The 15,882-nt window shown below is 40.8% G+C and overlaps 1 protein-coding gene across 2 annotated transcripts; it reads left to right on the top strand.

Moving 5' to 3' along the window:
- The first annotated feature begins 771 nt into the window (after positions 1 to 771).
- Positions 772 to 8,691, top strand: PRPF38B (pre-mRNA processing factor 38B). Of its 2 annotated transcripts, XM_028101991.2 has the most exons (8): positions 772 to 1,341; positions 1,658 to 1,808; positions 2,065 to 2,117; positions 4,145 to 4,213; positions 4,506 to 4,657; positions 4,738 to 4,798; positions 6,971 to 7,194; positions 7,467 to 8,691. In XM_028101991.2, exons 1-8 carry the CDS (start codon positions 1,060 to 1,062, stop codon positions 8,326 to 8,328), a joined length of 1,854 nt encoding a protein of 617 aa, XP_027957792.1. In that variant the 5' UTR covers positions 772 to 1,059; the 3' UTR covers positions 8,329 to 8,691. The 2 variants fall into 2 exon arrangements, with proteins under 2 accessions (XP_027957792.1, XP_027957793.1); XM_028101992.2 differs by lacking the exons at positions 1,658 to 1,808; positions 2,065 to 2,117.
- The last annotated feature ends 7,191 nt before the right edge of the window (positions 8,692 to 15,882 follow it).

Here is a 15,882-nt window from a genome sequence, read left to right as displayed (position 1 = left end):
TTCTCTTAATTCCCAAATACCACGAATCTCCTCTAGGTTAACAATAGCTTTCGAGTGGCAAGACCGATTCTGACTCATTTTTACACCTCCTCCCGCTTGCCTCCCTCCTCCCCCGTTCAGTGCCTCGCCCAGTGTTTACCACTCAGAATGCATCTGCAGAATGAACTCGAGTAGGGAGGAAAGAAAGGCACCTAACAAACGCTTGTAGAATTCTACTAGGCTCTACAGGTATAGTAGCTCTTCTAATGCTCCGATGTTTTAACAGTCCAGAACGATGTTTTCCAATCTTACAGCTGAATAAATTTGGGTTCAAACAATAAAACTTCCGGCCGTACACTACAGCCGGCGGATAGAAAGATGTAACTATTGCATCGGAATCACATGGAGGAATGAAGTCCTGAACATCATCCCTTCCAGAGATTCTTTAAAATTGTGAACCCAAGAGACTAGGATACTCCGTAGAAGCCAGAGTCACGAATTCGCAAGCATATATCCATGCGAACCCTCTCCTGCCCGGCTTTCAAGAGGAGAAACTAGGCCCCCAACCGAGATTCTAAAACATACGAATTGGGCCTTCAACCCCTTCCGCTGCCCCCAAATTCCCAGGGGAAACCTCCTAAGAGTCGGGCACTGGAAACCACCGCAGCTACCGCAGCGTGCAGAGAACGTGCGGAACTAGGAAGAGGAATTTCCAGCCCAGCTAGGCGTGTCTGATTGGCTGCCGGCTCAGCTTGGAATTCTGGGGCTTCCGACGTCACATCCGCCGGGCCCGCCATCTTGTTCCCAGGGGCAGTTGGCGGAAGAGATCGCGCTCCGTGGCCGCCGGCTCGCCTTCTGCCGGGAGTTCTCGCGGCCCGCGTCTCGGCGTCTGCTTTCGATCCAGGGTCCTTTTGTCGGCGTCCCCGTTGCCCTCCTTCACTCAGCTGGGGGACAGCGAGGTGGCCCCCCTCTCCTGACGGCGTTCCATGGAGTAGGGTCCCGGACCGTTGTCCCGAAGAGCGAGATCGAGCTTGGCCCCCTCCCCCTCCCTTCACCCTCCCTCCTTCCTTCCGCCGCAACATGGCTAACAACAGCCCCGCGCTGACAGGCAACTCGCAGCCGCAGCACCAGGCGGCCGCGGCCGCGGCCCAGCAGCAGCAGCAGTGCGGCGGTGGCGGCGGCGGCGCCACCAAGCCGGCGGTCTCGGGCAAGCAGGGAAATGTGCTGCCGCTGTGGGGCAACGAGAAGACTATGAACCTCAACCCCATGATCTTGACCAATATTCTGTCGTCGCCTTACTTCAAAGTGCAGCTCTACGAGCTCAAGACCTACCACGAGGTGGTGGACGAGATCTACTTTAAGGTACGAAGAGTCTAGGCCTGGGGGGCCAGGGGGCGGGCGGGTTAAGTTCCGAGGAGGGGTTAGAGGAAACGGGCGGAGGCGGCCCTTGAGATCTGAGCATTTGTAGGTGCGGGAAGGTTGGGTGGGGGAGCGGTGGTCAGTAGTCCGCCTGGGAGGGGTCAAACTGGGGCCGCCCTCTCATTTCTTTTTCAGATTTTTAGGGCTGGGAGAGCCCGCCTCTATTGAACTCTCCTCCCCCAACCTCCTGCCCACCCCTGGGGGGAGTTGGACGGGAGGGGTGGGGGAGGGGAGAAAAGAGTAACTGAATCCTCTCCAGTTTACAGCTTTAAAATTATTCCTTTTGACGTGGATCTACTCAGCGCCAACTCGTTGGTGCTTCTCCCGCTCACCCTGGGCCAGGGCGTGCATTGACTTCAATGTTGGCCTCGTGTTGTTGGTATTCTCAATCCGATCCAGACAGGGAAATGGTCAGTGCGTGTGTCGGGTGGGGGTGGGAGGGTTGAGGGTGGAGAGGTGCCAGGGCAAGAGGTGTACAGAAGGCCTGGAAATTTTCCCAGCAGGAAGTCAGGAGTAAGTGGTCTCAGTTACTTGTGCATTGGGCTTGTTCAGGATTATCTGGGCCCTGGGCTTCTGCGGCAGGGTCGGTGCTGGCTTGGCTGTGCTGGGGAGCTCACCTGGCGCCTCCTCACTGCACTCTTGTCTCAGTTCTTGTTTCGTTAGCAGGATTGACTCAGTCTTGCAGCGAGGCTCGGAGCAGCCCAGGGTCGCAGGTAGAGGTATGCACTATTAATCATGCTCAATCGCCATAAATGCATTTCCCTGGTTAAATGAACGGCTAATTAGGTATTTTTTGGCCATTGGTTTTGGGCTTTTCTACACCAACTAGATAGGTTTTCTCCACTTCCCTGCAAATTATGTAGTTTTAAAAGTATCTTCCAGGCCTCTTAAGGTTAATTAATATTTTAAGGAATATTAATAACAGTCTTAATGATCTTTAAATATTTTAGCTAGAGCATCTAACAAAATACCATTTGTCTTGTGTATTTGACTCTTAAAACATTTGACAGAACACATAAAGTACTTTCTGTGATCTGAACATACCTGTAGAGGTGGTAGCAAGAGGAAATTCTTTTTATTTGCTTTTAGGTTCTATTTTGTCCACAGCCCTCCCCCCACCCCACTCCTTTAAGCGATTAGGTTATTGAAGGATTTTGAGATACTAGTTGTTTTTTGATAGAAAATCATATTTTGAGAATACAGTTCAACTTTGGGTATGTAAAGTACACTGAAATTTTGTTATCCTTTTACAAGAATATTGTAATACTATGAACTAGGTTTTTTAGTTTTTAAAAGGTAAGGCCTTTTTCAGCATGAATACAGTATACGGTGAATATTCTTAGCTTTGTGTAGTAAACTTCAAACAACTGAAAATTTGGGTTCCTGCTTTATTTGTAGCAGGTTCTGTTTAATAATACAGGCAGATGTTAATGTGATAGAGGAAAAGCTTGTTTTCAAATACAGATACTGTGTTTTGAAACAATTTCAGACTGTACTAGAAATTATTTAAATTTAGTTATAAAACTAAAGATCCAGGCTTCGTTATCAAGATGTCCAGATTAAATGATCATTGAAATATGTAGGCTTCTAGTTTTGATTTCGTGTTGCATCCGCCCCTTTGGCTAGCCTTTAAGGAATTGAAACATCTTTCATACAGCAAACTGGGGGAAGGAAATGAAACCGTAAAGCAGTGCTGAGCATAATAGTGTAGTGCTTAAATTTAAATGCATGCTTTTCTGTCTGAAGCCACAGACTAAAAATGCAGCCATGGGTGGGCAAAAATACAGTTTTAGAAATGCATACTGAACAGGATTTTATTTTGATTTTGTTTTAAATTAAGAAATATAGATCTTTCTAAAAGACCTTGAGTTATATGTTATCGAGCTAAAATTCTTTCTTTGCTATTTTTAGGTAAAGTATGTGGTTTTTATAGGGTACTCACTTCAACAAAGATGATATTGTATCAATTGTACATAATATAATGACTAGTCACACTTAGCTTTTAATAGTTTATTTTCTGGGGAAAAATTGAATTGGTTCACATAATTAGGCTGAAAATAAATTACTAACAAGAAGGTTCTGTGTAGGTGTGGCCCTTGTAATTTCATCTCTCATCAGGAATGAACATAATGCCTGTTCATGGTAAAAAAAAATATATATACAAATAAAGTTCCATAGTTTTGCATTAGAAGTAACTTGCTACTGTTTTAGCATACATACTTCAAGTCATTTTTCTTCATTTTATGATGTAGAATTTTAAATCACCATAAAGTTAAGGGTATTAAATCTTTTTTTGAAATAAATACTAAAACTTCATTGGTACTTTTTGCTTCAAGTTGGAGCCTTAAATACATTTTAAAATGAGAATTTTTTTTAACAACTCATAATAAAATAAAAAATTGATACATTATGAAATATTTTTTTACAAGTATATGAGACTCCTAGAAATCTGTTGGCTCCACAAGTATCAGCTCTCTACAAAGCCTATTTTAATGGGATTTCTGCTCATAAAACTGTTGCAGTTTTGTTAAACTCTGGCAGTTTTATTGGTGCTTTTTAAAAGCTAAGCAGTTTTTCAAAGATGGTTTACATAATGTATGTAAACAAAATATATGCATCATGTCAAAATCAGCTTCCAAACTTTTGGAAGAAGCTGCTCTGTTATGGACTTGGGTTTACTTTAATCATAGTTTTTAAAAAAAATTCGAAGTATGAATGTTTGTTGTGTTCCTCTTTTCTATTTCAGGTCACGCATGTTGAGCCGTGGGAGAAAGGAAGCAGGAAAACAGCAGGCCAAACGGGGATGTGCGGAGGGGTAAGTAGAAGTACGTGCATTTTTCAGTTTTTCTGTGTCTGATAACTAAGTTTAAAATTAGGAAACTAAAAGTGACAGTTACTCAAATGACAGTTGGCAAAGCTTAGAAGTTTGTTTTGTTTTTATCTAAATTCAAGTGTCTGGTGAATGGGGTTAGAAAGTTGCTGTTTTATTAATGCTGCATTCTTAGTTCTGGATTATGTCTTGTTATTAATACCTAATAGGATTAATCAATTGGTGTTAAATATCTGTCAGTTATTTTACTACTTTTTCTTACCTGTTTCCCCTAAAGGTTCGAGGTGTTGGAACAGGAGGAATTGTTTCTACAGCTTTCTGCTTGTTATACAAATTATTTACTCTGAAGCTAACTCGAAAGCAAGTGATGGGTCTCATAACACACACAGACTCTCCATATATTAGAGCCCTTGGATTTATGTATATAAGGTAAGCATGCATTTATCTACATTTCCATTAAATACATCATTTTAAATCACATAAGGCTAATTGATCTTTTGTAATTCTAGGTACACACAGCCCCCTACAGATCTATGGGACTGGTTTGAATCCTTCCTTGATGATGAAGAGGTATGTCAACAAGGGTAATAATGAGTTTTCTTCTGATTACTCATGTTTTTAGTATCTTTTATTTATTGGAAGTTTAATGTTTTTCAGAATTTTCTGTAGTTAAATTCACTCATACTTTTGGAATTGCTGTCCTTTTACTAAGACTTTAGTGGATTTTATATATCTTAGGTTAACTTTCCTAATTTTCTTATTTCTTAATTGTTTAGATGGTTTTGATAACTATTGAAATTTTTTTCTAATTATGTTTTGTATATTGCATTGATCTTGACTTGTAAAGTTGATAGTGACTTTTTAAGTGGGCCGTGCTCAAGATTGAGGTGTTAACACATGCGCATACAGTACTAATTATAGCGCTTTATTCTTTTGGAACTCTTCAGCTCTCCACGCTCTAACTTCTTCCACATATTAATACTCCCACTTGCCTAGAAGTACAAAATTGAAGAGCTGGGTGGGATTTAAATAGGGTGAGAGTTTAGAGTTTATTCAAAATGATCAAAATTCTAGCTTTCTGATTCCTAATATGTTATTTATAAAGCCAGAAGAAAGCCTTAAAATTAGTACTTTAGGTTCTTGTTTTTTAATTGAAAAAAAAAAATTTTTTTTTTTTTTAAGTAAGCTCTACACCCAGTGGGGGGGCTTGAACCCATGACCCCAAGGTCAAGAGTCACATGCTCTAAGACTGAGGCAGCCAGGTGCCCCTTTTTGCTTAATTATAAATCTGGTTTGCCACTCAAGCTTAACAAGTTGAGCTTGTTACATATGTTCAGGAAACAAAAGTTACTTTCAGAAATATTGCTGTGTCAGATTTAAATCATATATGTATTAATATGCTTACGCAATGAAGTCCAAGATCTCAAAAGGTACTTAATACGTACCTGTATTGTCCATACATATGCCCCCACCACTTTGTATTTTAGGGGTCATAAAGTAAACTGAGTGCCATGCCTCAGTAGTCCCATTTAAAACATTTATCCCAAAGAATTTGTTGAATTAAAGGGTAGTTCTAATAGAGATCTTTCTAAGTGTGTTATTATGTGCCCATCTAAAAACATCTCACTCTTGTAGAAATGGAAAATTTTTGTCTGCATTTTTTGGCAGGGGCTGTTTACTGAATTATTCATATTTCTGAAGAAGCAAAAAAATGTATCAGGTGATAAAGCACAGTCTTTAAAGTTGTTTTTCTTTTTAGATGAGATTTTTTAGGCCAAAGCACTTCTCCCTTCTATATTTAAAAAGCATGTCCCTCTTCATAATTGGTATTGTATTAGGTTTGTTTCTGAATGCTTCTATTTAATCTGTTTTTTTATTGTATTTACAAACCTGAGGATCTCTATTTAAGCTAACTTATTGTTTTCTTCCTTAGATATCTGCAGCGATTATATTTGGAAATACTGTATATCTGAACACTTAAATGTGTGTGAGTGCAAGCAGTTTTACCTTTAGCTCTTGTTTTCCTGTTTAGATAACAAATCTCACTTTCCTTGTGTGCTTGCACTATAGGTTTGGGACTGACAATAGCTGACTAACATGTCCTGAGCTGTGAGAGGGCATAGCAAGAAGGCCTTCATGCGGTAATGACCCTTTTCAGAGACAATGGTCATCATGGATTATGCGTTTCCAATTATTTGTTCATTTATTTATTTTCTACATAACTCTAAATTAGAAACCTCACTGCTTCATGGCAGTTGGTTTGCTATTGCTTCCAGTTTTATTAGGGCTTCATTATGTATTAGAGCTGTTAAAAGATAATCTTTAGACAGGATTGTCTGAAGTAGTTCATACGTAGTTAGGCTACAGTGCTAGGAATGATGTGTGCAAACATGTCCACAGAAAGAAATACATACTTAGTAGGTGTGTGGAATGTTAATTTAAGTTTATTGTTCCACAGAGTTTAGTAATATAAGGGGCTGTTTCATATTCCTGTTAACTGAGTGAGATCAGTGCTCTTTTATGCCCATGAGGCTGCAGGATTTGTTCTCACCTGCATGCACACACTAAGCCCAAATATTTCTCTGTATCATTCATTACCAGATTAGTAGGGTACACAAATTACAATTTTTGTTAGAATTTTTTTGTATTTGAGATTCCAAAGATGGTAATATTTGTATAGTATTCATGTATATGTTGAAATTATTTTTTTTGACGGCTAGGATATCTTTTGTGTGTTTGTAGGACCTAGATGTGAAGGCTGGTGGAGGCTGTGTAATGACCATTGGAGAAATGCTACGGTCTTTTCTCACAAAACTGGAGTGGTTTTCTACCCTGTTTCCGAGAATTCCGGTTCCAGTTCAGAAGAATATTGATCAACAGATTAAAACCCGGCCTAGAAAAATCAAGAAAGATGGGAAGGAAGGTGCTGAGGAAATAGACAGACACATCGAACGCAGGCGTTCAAGGTAACGTACCTCATGGAGTTACTTTAAAAATAGGCTTTTTACCAGGGTCCTTGGAAATCAGTGGCAAATTCTCAGGAAATGCTGTGTATGCTGTTCGTTCCATGAGTTTGTTGCTTTTAACCCCAAAAGGTCATTTGGTGCCTTTCAGGGCCTTTAATTGTTCCTAACATGTCTGTGTAAGTGGGGGATCTAGATAAGTAACGTGGAAGTTAAATTTTTAGGATATGTTGACATTTTCGTTGACATTTTTTTCTTCCTTGCTTAAATGTTAGGTCTCCAAGGAGATCACTGAGTCCACGGAGGTCCCCAAGAAGATCAAGGAGTAGAAGCCATCATCGGGAGGGCCACGGGTCTTCTAGTTTCGATCGGGAATTAGAAAGAGAGAAAGAACGCCAGCGGCTAGAGCGTGAAGCCAAAGAAAGGGAGAAGGAAAGGCGGAGATCCCGAAGTGTCGATCGGGGATTGGAACGCAGGCGGAGCAGCAGGAGTAGGGAAAGGCACAGAAGCCGCAGTCGAAGTCGGGACAGGAAAGGGGACCGGAGGGACAGGGACCGGGAGAGAGAGAAGGAGAATGAGCGAGGGAGACGACGGGACCGCGACCACGATAAGGAGAGAGGCGGCGACCGGGAGGGGGAGCGGGAGCGGTCCAGGGAGCGGTCCAAGGAGCGGAGAAGCAGGGGTGAGGTAGAAGAGAAGAAACACAAAGAGGATAAGGACGATAGGCGGCATAGAGATGACAAGAAAGAGTCCAAGAAGGAGAAAAAGCACAGTAGGAGCAGAAGCAGAGACAGGAAACACAGAAGTAGGAGTAGAAGTAGGAATGCAGGGAAGCGGAGCAGGAGCAGGAGCAAAGAGAAGTCAAGTAAACATAAGAATGAAAGCAAAGAAAAGTCAAATAAACGAAGTAGAAGTGGCAGTCAAGGAAGAACTGACAGTGTTGAAAAATCAAGAAAACGGGAACATAGCCCCAGCAAAGAGAAGTCTAGAAAGCGTAGCAGAAGCAAAGAACGTTCCCACAAACGAGACCACAGTGATAGTAAGGACCAGTCTGACAAACACGACCGTCGAAGGAGCCAAAGTATAGAGCCAGAGAGCCAAGAGAAACAACATAAAAACAAAGATGAGACTGTGTGAAGTTTTTTTTTGTAAAAGTGGATCACATTGAATCCTATACATGTTTGATTAAATCTGCTTTCTTTTTCTTCCTCCCAAGTTGAGATTGTGCAGTAGTTCCGCACTCTTCAAGCTCCCCGTAGGCTGCATTTTCATTTCCTCTTTTGTGTAGGGAAGTGCCTTTGTAATCCCATTTATTGCATTGATGTTTTCACCCAATTGTTGAGTTTGATACACGATGCACAGATTGTTCTTGCATTTTTATTGTTCAATTGTTTTTGAGATGTACAGTCTGTACATATGTCCTGAAAATGTTTTAATTCCTTTGGCATGGTTGCCAAGTTGGTTAAATTTGTATAAGGCAATAAACTGCCACTAATTCTATTTTTGTTTCGTAGGTGTGGGATTATGGTTTGTGTACTGAAGCTAGCATGGATGTGCTTTTCATAATAGAATGCTAAAGACTTTGAGAATGGGTCTTGGATGTCTTTTGTAGGAGAATTTTGTGCTTTCAGTGTCCATGAAGGCAGCAGTTGTAGGATTAACATTCTTGTCCACTGTATATTATCTTGGAAGGCTCTTGTGAAAATGCGTTACACTTAATATTCTCCACAGTTAACTTTAGAGAGATTCGTGACAAGTTAGTTTCTGACGCAGAGGTTTCAATTAGGCTGTGATTTGATCAAAAGTCCTTTTAGCATTCTACCTCAAAGGGACACTGTTAGTATGCCTAAAATGTATTCACTTAGTTTTCCTTTTTTATTTGAAAAAATACATGACCTGTAATCTTTTTTTCTTGAATTTCTCAGATTTTAAAGTACCATATTACAGGAAAAAATTAATGTCTAAAGCCTAGCATTCTTGCAGCAACCCTATACTAACGTGAAATTGGGAGAGGGTGGGGCAGATGAGTAGAGAAATAGATTCAAGCCTCAAGCTTCCAAAGCATTTTTATAAAGGGGAAAAACTTAAATTATGAGACAGCTTGATATAGTGTCCTTTTTTTAAAATTCAAAACTTTTTTTATTGATAATGAAGATTGCTGTTTGAGTTTTTAAACTTAATCTAGAACAGAAGTATTAAAAGTAATGCTGTGCTGCATTATTTAAGATTATCAGCAAATCATTTGATAGATTGTTCTTATGACTTGTATTCTGATTACAGAGAACGATCATGAGTGTGGAATAAATACTGGATAAAATCCTTTATTCTGGGTGTTGGCTTTTCCCCCATTTGTCAACATTTTTTTAAAGTATTTTTATTGTGGAAATTGATACAGTGTTAGAGTCACACTTTGTGTAGAGGGATGGATATCTCAATGCCCAGATGACAAGTGAATTTTAAACGTGTAGACTAGAATTGGACATAGGTGATAGTAATCCTTACTAGAGTTCTTAATATCGGCAGTTCCCTTTGTCAGTGGGTGTTCTGTGTGTCATTAGGTGGTTCTTTCGATTGGGTGATTATTTAGTTTTCACATCAAAGGTGCTTATTGAGATACTTTGCACTTGGATTACATATTAGAATCATTTAAAATTTGGACTTGAAGTTTTATAAGATACCCAATTTTTTTTAGAACAAGAAATTGAGGTGCAAGGTGATGTGTTCAGTCAGTGCCAAGACTAAAAGTGAGTGTTCCAGTGTATACCGTATTAACATGTTTTATCTCACTGTTTATATTGGCCAACTAGATGGGCACTCGGAAGCCACCTTGCAAAAGTGTTAAGTGGGGCAAACAAGCATATTTGGAAAAGTCCTTCATATGTGGGCTTAACATTTGTACCTACCTAACTCCAGAAAAATCTCATTAAATGAAGGAATTCCTGTCTGAAAAAATGCTATGCTTTTTTTTTTAAAAAGTAGATCAGTCATCTTGCCTTTTATTTGAGCATCAAGTGAATTGACACTAGACATAGAAAAGTATTTTCAAGTAATGAAAGATTAATCTTACATCGAAAATATTTTTAGCATACCTAAATTAATGGTGCTACTCAATATAGTTCCACCTGAAATGTTAATTGAACTGTATTTTAGGTAAAGTGTGGAAAGAATTTATTTCAAATAGAGATGAAAGTACTATCATAGGCTGTATTTATGATTTTTAATGTTTGCTCTTGAACATTTTCATAAGCAGTAGAACGTGTTAATAGTACTAATTGTTGCCAAATATCTGCATAGTTAATTTGGAGAGTGGCTTCCTGAAAGACTGGGAAAACAAGTGGCTGCAAAAGACTTCTCAATTATTTCTTACAATGTGAGCAAACGAAAAGCTTTTGATAGAATGTTATAAATAGCAGCCTCCATCCAGCTTACTGAAATGACCATCTTTTCGTGTATTAATATCTTTCATCTGTTTTCTAATGTTCCATTTGCAGTTAAATACTATACATGGGCTAGTATATTATCAATCTTGAAATTTTAATATAAAATCTTCATTTTAATGCCCAATTTATAATCTGTTTGTTGGGTTTAGTGCCTTAGTTCCTCTGAGGCAGTGGTTTTTTAACCTTTGAGTTATGGGCTTCTTTTCAGGAATCTAATGAAAGCTACAAATCATGTCTGGAAAAATAAACACTCTAAAACTTGCATGCAATTTCAAGAGCTAAACTGCCATAGGGCTTTGGTGCTGTTTACTTTTTTTTTTTAAAGCTCTGATTAGGTAAAGAGTAGTTGGGAATGAACTCCTGAGAGTACCAAAGGCAATAGCTTTTGGGTGGTTCTTGGTTATTGGTTTTTTTGCTTAAAAGGTGAAATGGGGATAAAAGCTTAATGGTACTCAATTATCTTCCCCAAAAGAGTTGTCCTTGATGAACACAGATTTTAGTTTGAGCAAAGATGAGGCCCAGACAGGCAGTTGACACATTTTTCAACTGATTCCAGGGTGCAACCTGGATTACACAACTGATTAGTTGGCCGGTTCTCACTGGTTATAGTGGCCATCTAATGGATTTTATTTAATTTTCGAGAGAGTGCATGAGCAGGGAGGAGGGGAAGAGGGAGAAGCAGGCTCCCCCCTGATTAGGAACCCCATGCAGGACTTGATCCCAGGACCCTGGGATCATGACCTGAGCCAAAGGCAGACACAACCAACTGAGCCACCCAGGTATCCCTGGCCAATGAATGGACTTAGAATTTAGTTATGGTCCTAATCTGATTCTATCGTGGAAATGCCGTAGTCAGCCTTGAGCAACTAATCTAATTATGGGAAGAGCTTGTTTTTATGGAAAAGGAAACATTTCTTCCTGAAATTTCTTTTGAAATTCCATCCTGTGGGATCTCACAGCACTTCACAGATATTACTGAAGTGGCATTTTTCATTTTAGGATCACTGGCTATCACCATGTGTTACTGCAGGAAGCATGACAGTGAATAAAAACTGAAAAATGTTACATAGCCGACTTAAAATCCATTCTGCTTATCAGAGCATTAATAGTCAAATTCCTTTTACATAGTCTTGATCCATAATGTATTGCACAGGTAGAATGTATTCAGGGTAGGGAAGGTTGTCTTCAGCATGTTGCAAAAATTGAGTTCTATTTGCTCAAATAGAGCAGTTGACCTTAAAGCATTTTATAATACACAAACCATGAGGGTTTTTTTTTTTTAATCACAAGGATTAGGAAAAGAAAAGCCATCATAAGGAAATCTTCACTTAAGCTTCCCTGATGCGCAAATGCCTAAAATCCACTAGTCTCAAGCTAATTTTCCTTGCTCTGTGCTTGTTCTGGCCATTCTGAAGCTGAATTTTTTTCTTCATTGGGTCCTTGGATTTAGTCACTCCCTGCCAATTCCACCAGCCCTGGCCTCCTAACATCCTCAGTAAATATACAAGTGAGAGAAAAAGTGCTAGCTGAGCAAATGCAAGAGAAGTCCTCTTGCCTGCTCTACTCCACTCCTGTTTAGAAATTCTGAAGTCACCAGTGTCCTTAATAATAGCACCCAAAGGTGAAATTTCTCAAGTGCTGGGCTCATTCAGCCAGTCCAGGTATTGGTTCAGTGAACATTCCTTCTAGAATGATGCTCTTATCTCTGATCCCTGTTTTGGGAAGTTGAGTTATGCTGAGCCTTGGGCAGGGACTACCACTGATAGTGGACATGCCATTTATCAGTTTATCCTCAGTTCCCAAATCCCTCTTTGTTCTATTTTGTGTTGCTGGGGCTGTGCCCTCCAAACATTCTTTTTGCCTGCTAGCACAATATTCAACTTCTCAGGAGAGGATACTGGAGGGGTGTTGCAGAAGAAAGGAGCTTCTCATCCTGGTTCTGGTGTGTTTTCTTTTTTCTTATTTCTGTAGTTGGGGGTGGGGGGGCGGCAGGGGCACCTCCTGGGAGAATGCTTCCCAGCAAGTGCACCGGTCATCCTGCCAGCTTCCCAGCAAGTCTTCAGGCAACTTTCCAGCAAGGCTCTTTGGCAGCCCAGTGGGTTGCTTCCAAACTAGTTTTGTTGACACCCTCTCCTCTCCAGCCCTGGGCTTCAGTAGCAAACAGTGGGTCACATCCACACCCTCTCCAACAGTCTGACTCTCAGTCTTTTTTTTTTTTTTTTTAAGATTTTATTTATTTGACAGAGACAGAGACAGCGAGAGCAGGAACACAAGCAGGGGGAGGGGCAGAGGGAGAAGCAGGCTTCCTGCCAAGCAGGGAGCCCAATGTGGGCCTGGATCCCAGGACCCTGGGATCATGACCTGAGCCGAAGGCAGACGCTTAACAACTGAGCCACCCAGGCGCCCTGACTCTCAGTCTTGCCAAGGAACCTGTCCCAGATGTGTTCCTTACTTGGGGCACTTGCTTCAGCCGTAGACACAATGACTGCTCCTACAGCCACTATTGCTGTATTGAGTTCTCTTTACCCTTAGTAATTAGTCCCCTGTGATACCAATCATAAGGGTACCCACCTCATTAGGCTGGTTGATAACCCCTAATGTAGTGTAGTATAAAGCGCTCAGCCCATTAAGTTTGCTGAAAACTATGTAGTGAATCGGAGTGGCTTTTTTTTTTTTTTATTATGTCAGTCACCATACAATACATCATTAGTTTTTGATGTAGTGATCCACGATTCATTGTTTTCGTATAACACCCAGTGCTCCATGCAGAACGTGCCCTCCTTAATACCCATCACCGGGCTAACCCATCCCTCCACACCCTCCCCTTTAAAACCCTCAGTTTGTTTTTCAGAGTCCATAGTCCCTCATGGATCATCTCTCCCTCCGATTCCCCCCCCCTTCATTTTTCCCTTCCTTCCCCTAATGTCCTCCATGCTGTTCCTTATGTTACACAAATAAGTGAAACCGTATGATAATTGACTTTTTCTGCTTGACTTATTTCACTTAGCATAATCTCCAGTCCCATCCATGTTGATGTAAAAGTTGGGTATTCATCCTTTCTGATGGCTGAGTAATATTCCATTGTATATATGGACCACATCTTTTTTAGCCACTCATCTGTTGAAGGGCATCTCGGCTCTTTCCACAGTTTGGCTATTGCGGACATTGCTGCTATGAACATTGGGGTACATATGGCCCTTCTTTTCACTACATCTGTGTGTTTGGGGTAAATGCCCAGGAGTGCAATTGCTGGGTCATAGGGTAGCTCTGTATTTAATTTTTTGAAGCACCTCCCCACTGTTTTCCAAAGTGGCTGTACCAACTTGCATTCCCACCAACAGTGTAAGAGGGTTCCCCTTTCTCCACAACCTCTCCAACATTTGTTGTTTCTTCCCTGTCCATTTTTGCCATTCTAACTGGTGTAAGGTGGTATCTCAATGTGGTTTTGATGTGAATTTCCCTGACGGCTAATGATGATGAACATTTTTCCATGTGTCTGTTAGCCATTTGTATGTCTTCTTCAGAGAAGTGTCTGTTCATGTCTTCTGCCCATTTTTTGACTTGATTATTTGTTTTTTGGGTGTTGAGTTTGAGAAGTTCTTTATAGATCTTGGATACCAGCCCTTTATCTGTAGTGTCATTTGCAAATATCTTCTCCCGTTCCATGGGTTGCCTCTTTGTTTTGTTGACTGTTTCCTTTGCTGTGCAGAAGTTTTTATCTTGATGAAGTCCCAAAAGTTCATTTTTGCTTTCGTTTCACTAGCTTTTGGAGATGGATCTTGAAAGAAGTTGCAGTGGCTAATGTCAGAGAGGTCATTGCCTATGTTCTTCTCTAGGATTTTGATGGATTCCTGTCTCACATTGAGGTCTTTCATCCATTTTGAGTATGGTGTCAGACTGGCTTCTTCTTCTTTTTTTTTAAGATTTTATTTATTTCAGAGAGAGAATGAGAGAGAGAGAGAGAGAGAGCACAAGAGGGGGGAGGGTCAGAGGGAGAAGCAGATTCCCTGCTGAGCAGGCAGCCTGATGCAGGACTCCATCCTGGGACTCCAGGATCATGACCTGAGGAGAAGGCAGTCGGTTAACCAACTGAGCCACCCAGGCGCCCCAGACTGGCTTCTTAACAGAATTTTGACTGAGAACTAGGCATAGTCCATTCCTTAGAAGTATGGATAAGACTTGTGTAGTTGTCACAGAAAGATGGCCATGTGAAAGAGATGGCACAACGAATACCCTCTGGCTGCCTTCCTTCCTGCTGACTTTTTCATTGTTTTTTGTTTTTTTGTTTTTTGTCTGGTCACTGGATATGCTTGTGATTTCTGCTTTCCTTAAGATGGCCTGAGTTTCTCTTCCTTGGGACCCACAAGCCTCACTGGTTTCTTTAATCGTAACCATCAGAGATCCCTGATCAGTGAAGGTCTGTCTTCCTGGCATTTCCTTGACATTTAATTCTTACCTGTGCTCAGCACCAGTAAGAAAATGTCATCTACTTGATTGGACCTGGCAAAGAAGTCAACAAAGAAGTTCTAGGTGCAATTGCTTTTCCTTGGCAGAAGTGGTCTGCCCAAGGGCAGAAGGGGGTATAGGTAGGAAGCAAAATGGAGTATGAATTAGGGCCACTGTAAATCTCACAGTGTCCAATTTTTTTCCAGGACGATCAGTCTTATTCCATGTTCCTTCTATGTCACTAAACAACTTTTTTATTTCCCCTATAATGGCTATTTCAAATCCTCACTAGATTCTAAAGTCCCTTACTCCACGTCCATACTCATTCTCCCTTCAAATACAGAGACTATCAGGTAAAAAAATCCCTCAACTCACTGTCATCTCTCCCCCAAACTACGTTAGCTGCGGTCACGTCTATCCTGTTTTCCTCCTCACCTCTCTTACTTTTTATCCTTCTTTAAGTGTTGTAAGTTCTGCCCTACACTTTTACTTCTACATTCGTGTGGCCAAGACTGCCAACTGTCCAATATCCATTCTTCCCTTCTTCCATAGCAACAGAATGTTTTGGCTGTGTATGCCTTTTTTTCTCTTTCAGTTTGACAGCCATGAGACCAACTTCTGCCTAATGGGATATCACTGGCAGCAGGAACCTTCCTTAAGAGCTTGCTGGCATAAAGTTCATCTCCCCCTCCCCAAACCCCCACCACCACCTAACTGAATTCTGCTGCTTAGAACTTTGATATGATAACTGGAGTTTTGTTTTGGACCTAGAAAAAGAGAGCTTCATCCTCACAATGGCAGACTA

Source organism: Eumetopias jubatus, unplaced genomic scaffold (genome assembly GCF_037043125.1).
Source record: "Eumetopias jubatus isolate StellerSeaLion01/CBP00866 unplaced genomic scaffold, mEumJub1_p1.0 scaffold_4, whole genome shotgun sequence".
Lineage (NCBI taxonomy): Eukaryota > Metazoa > Chordata > Mammalia > Carnivora > Otariidae > Eumetopias > Eumetopias jubatus.
The sequence above is the reverse complement of the archived record's forward strand: the minus strand, read 5'-3'. Positions and strand labels throughout refer to the sequence as shown.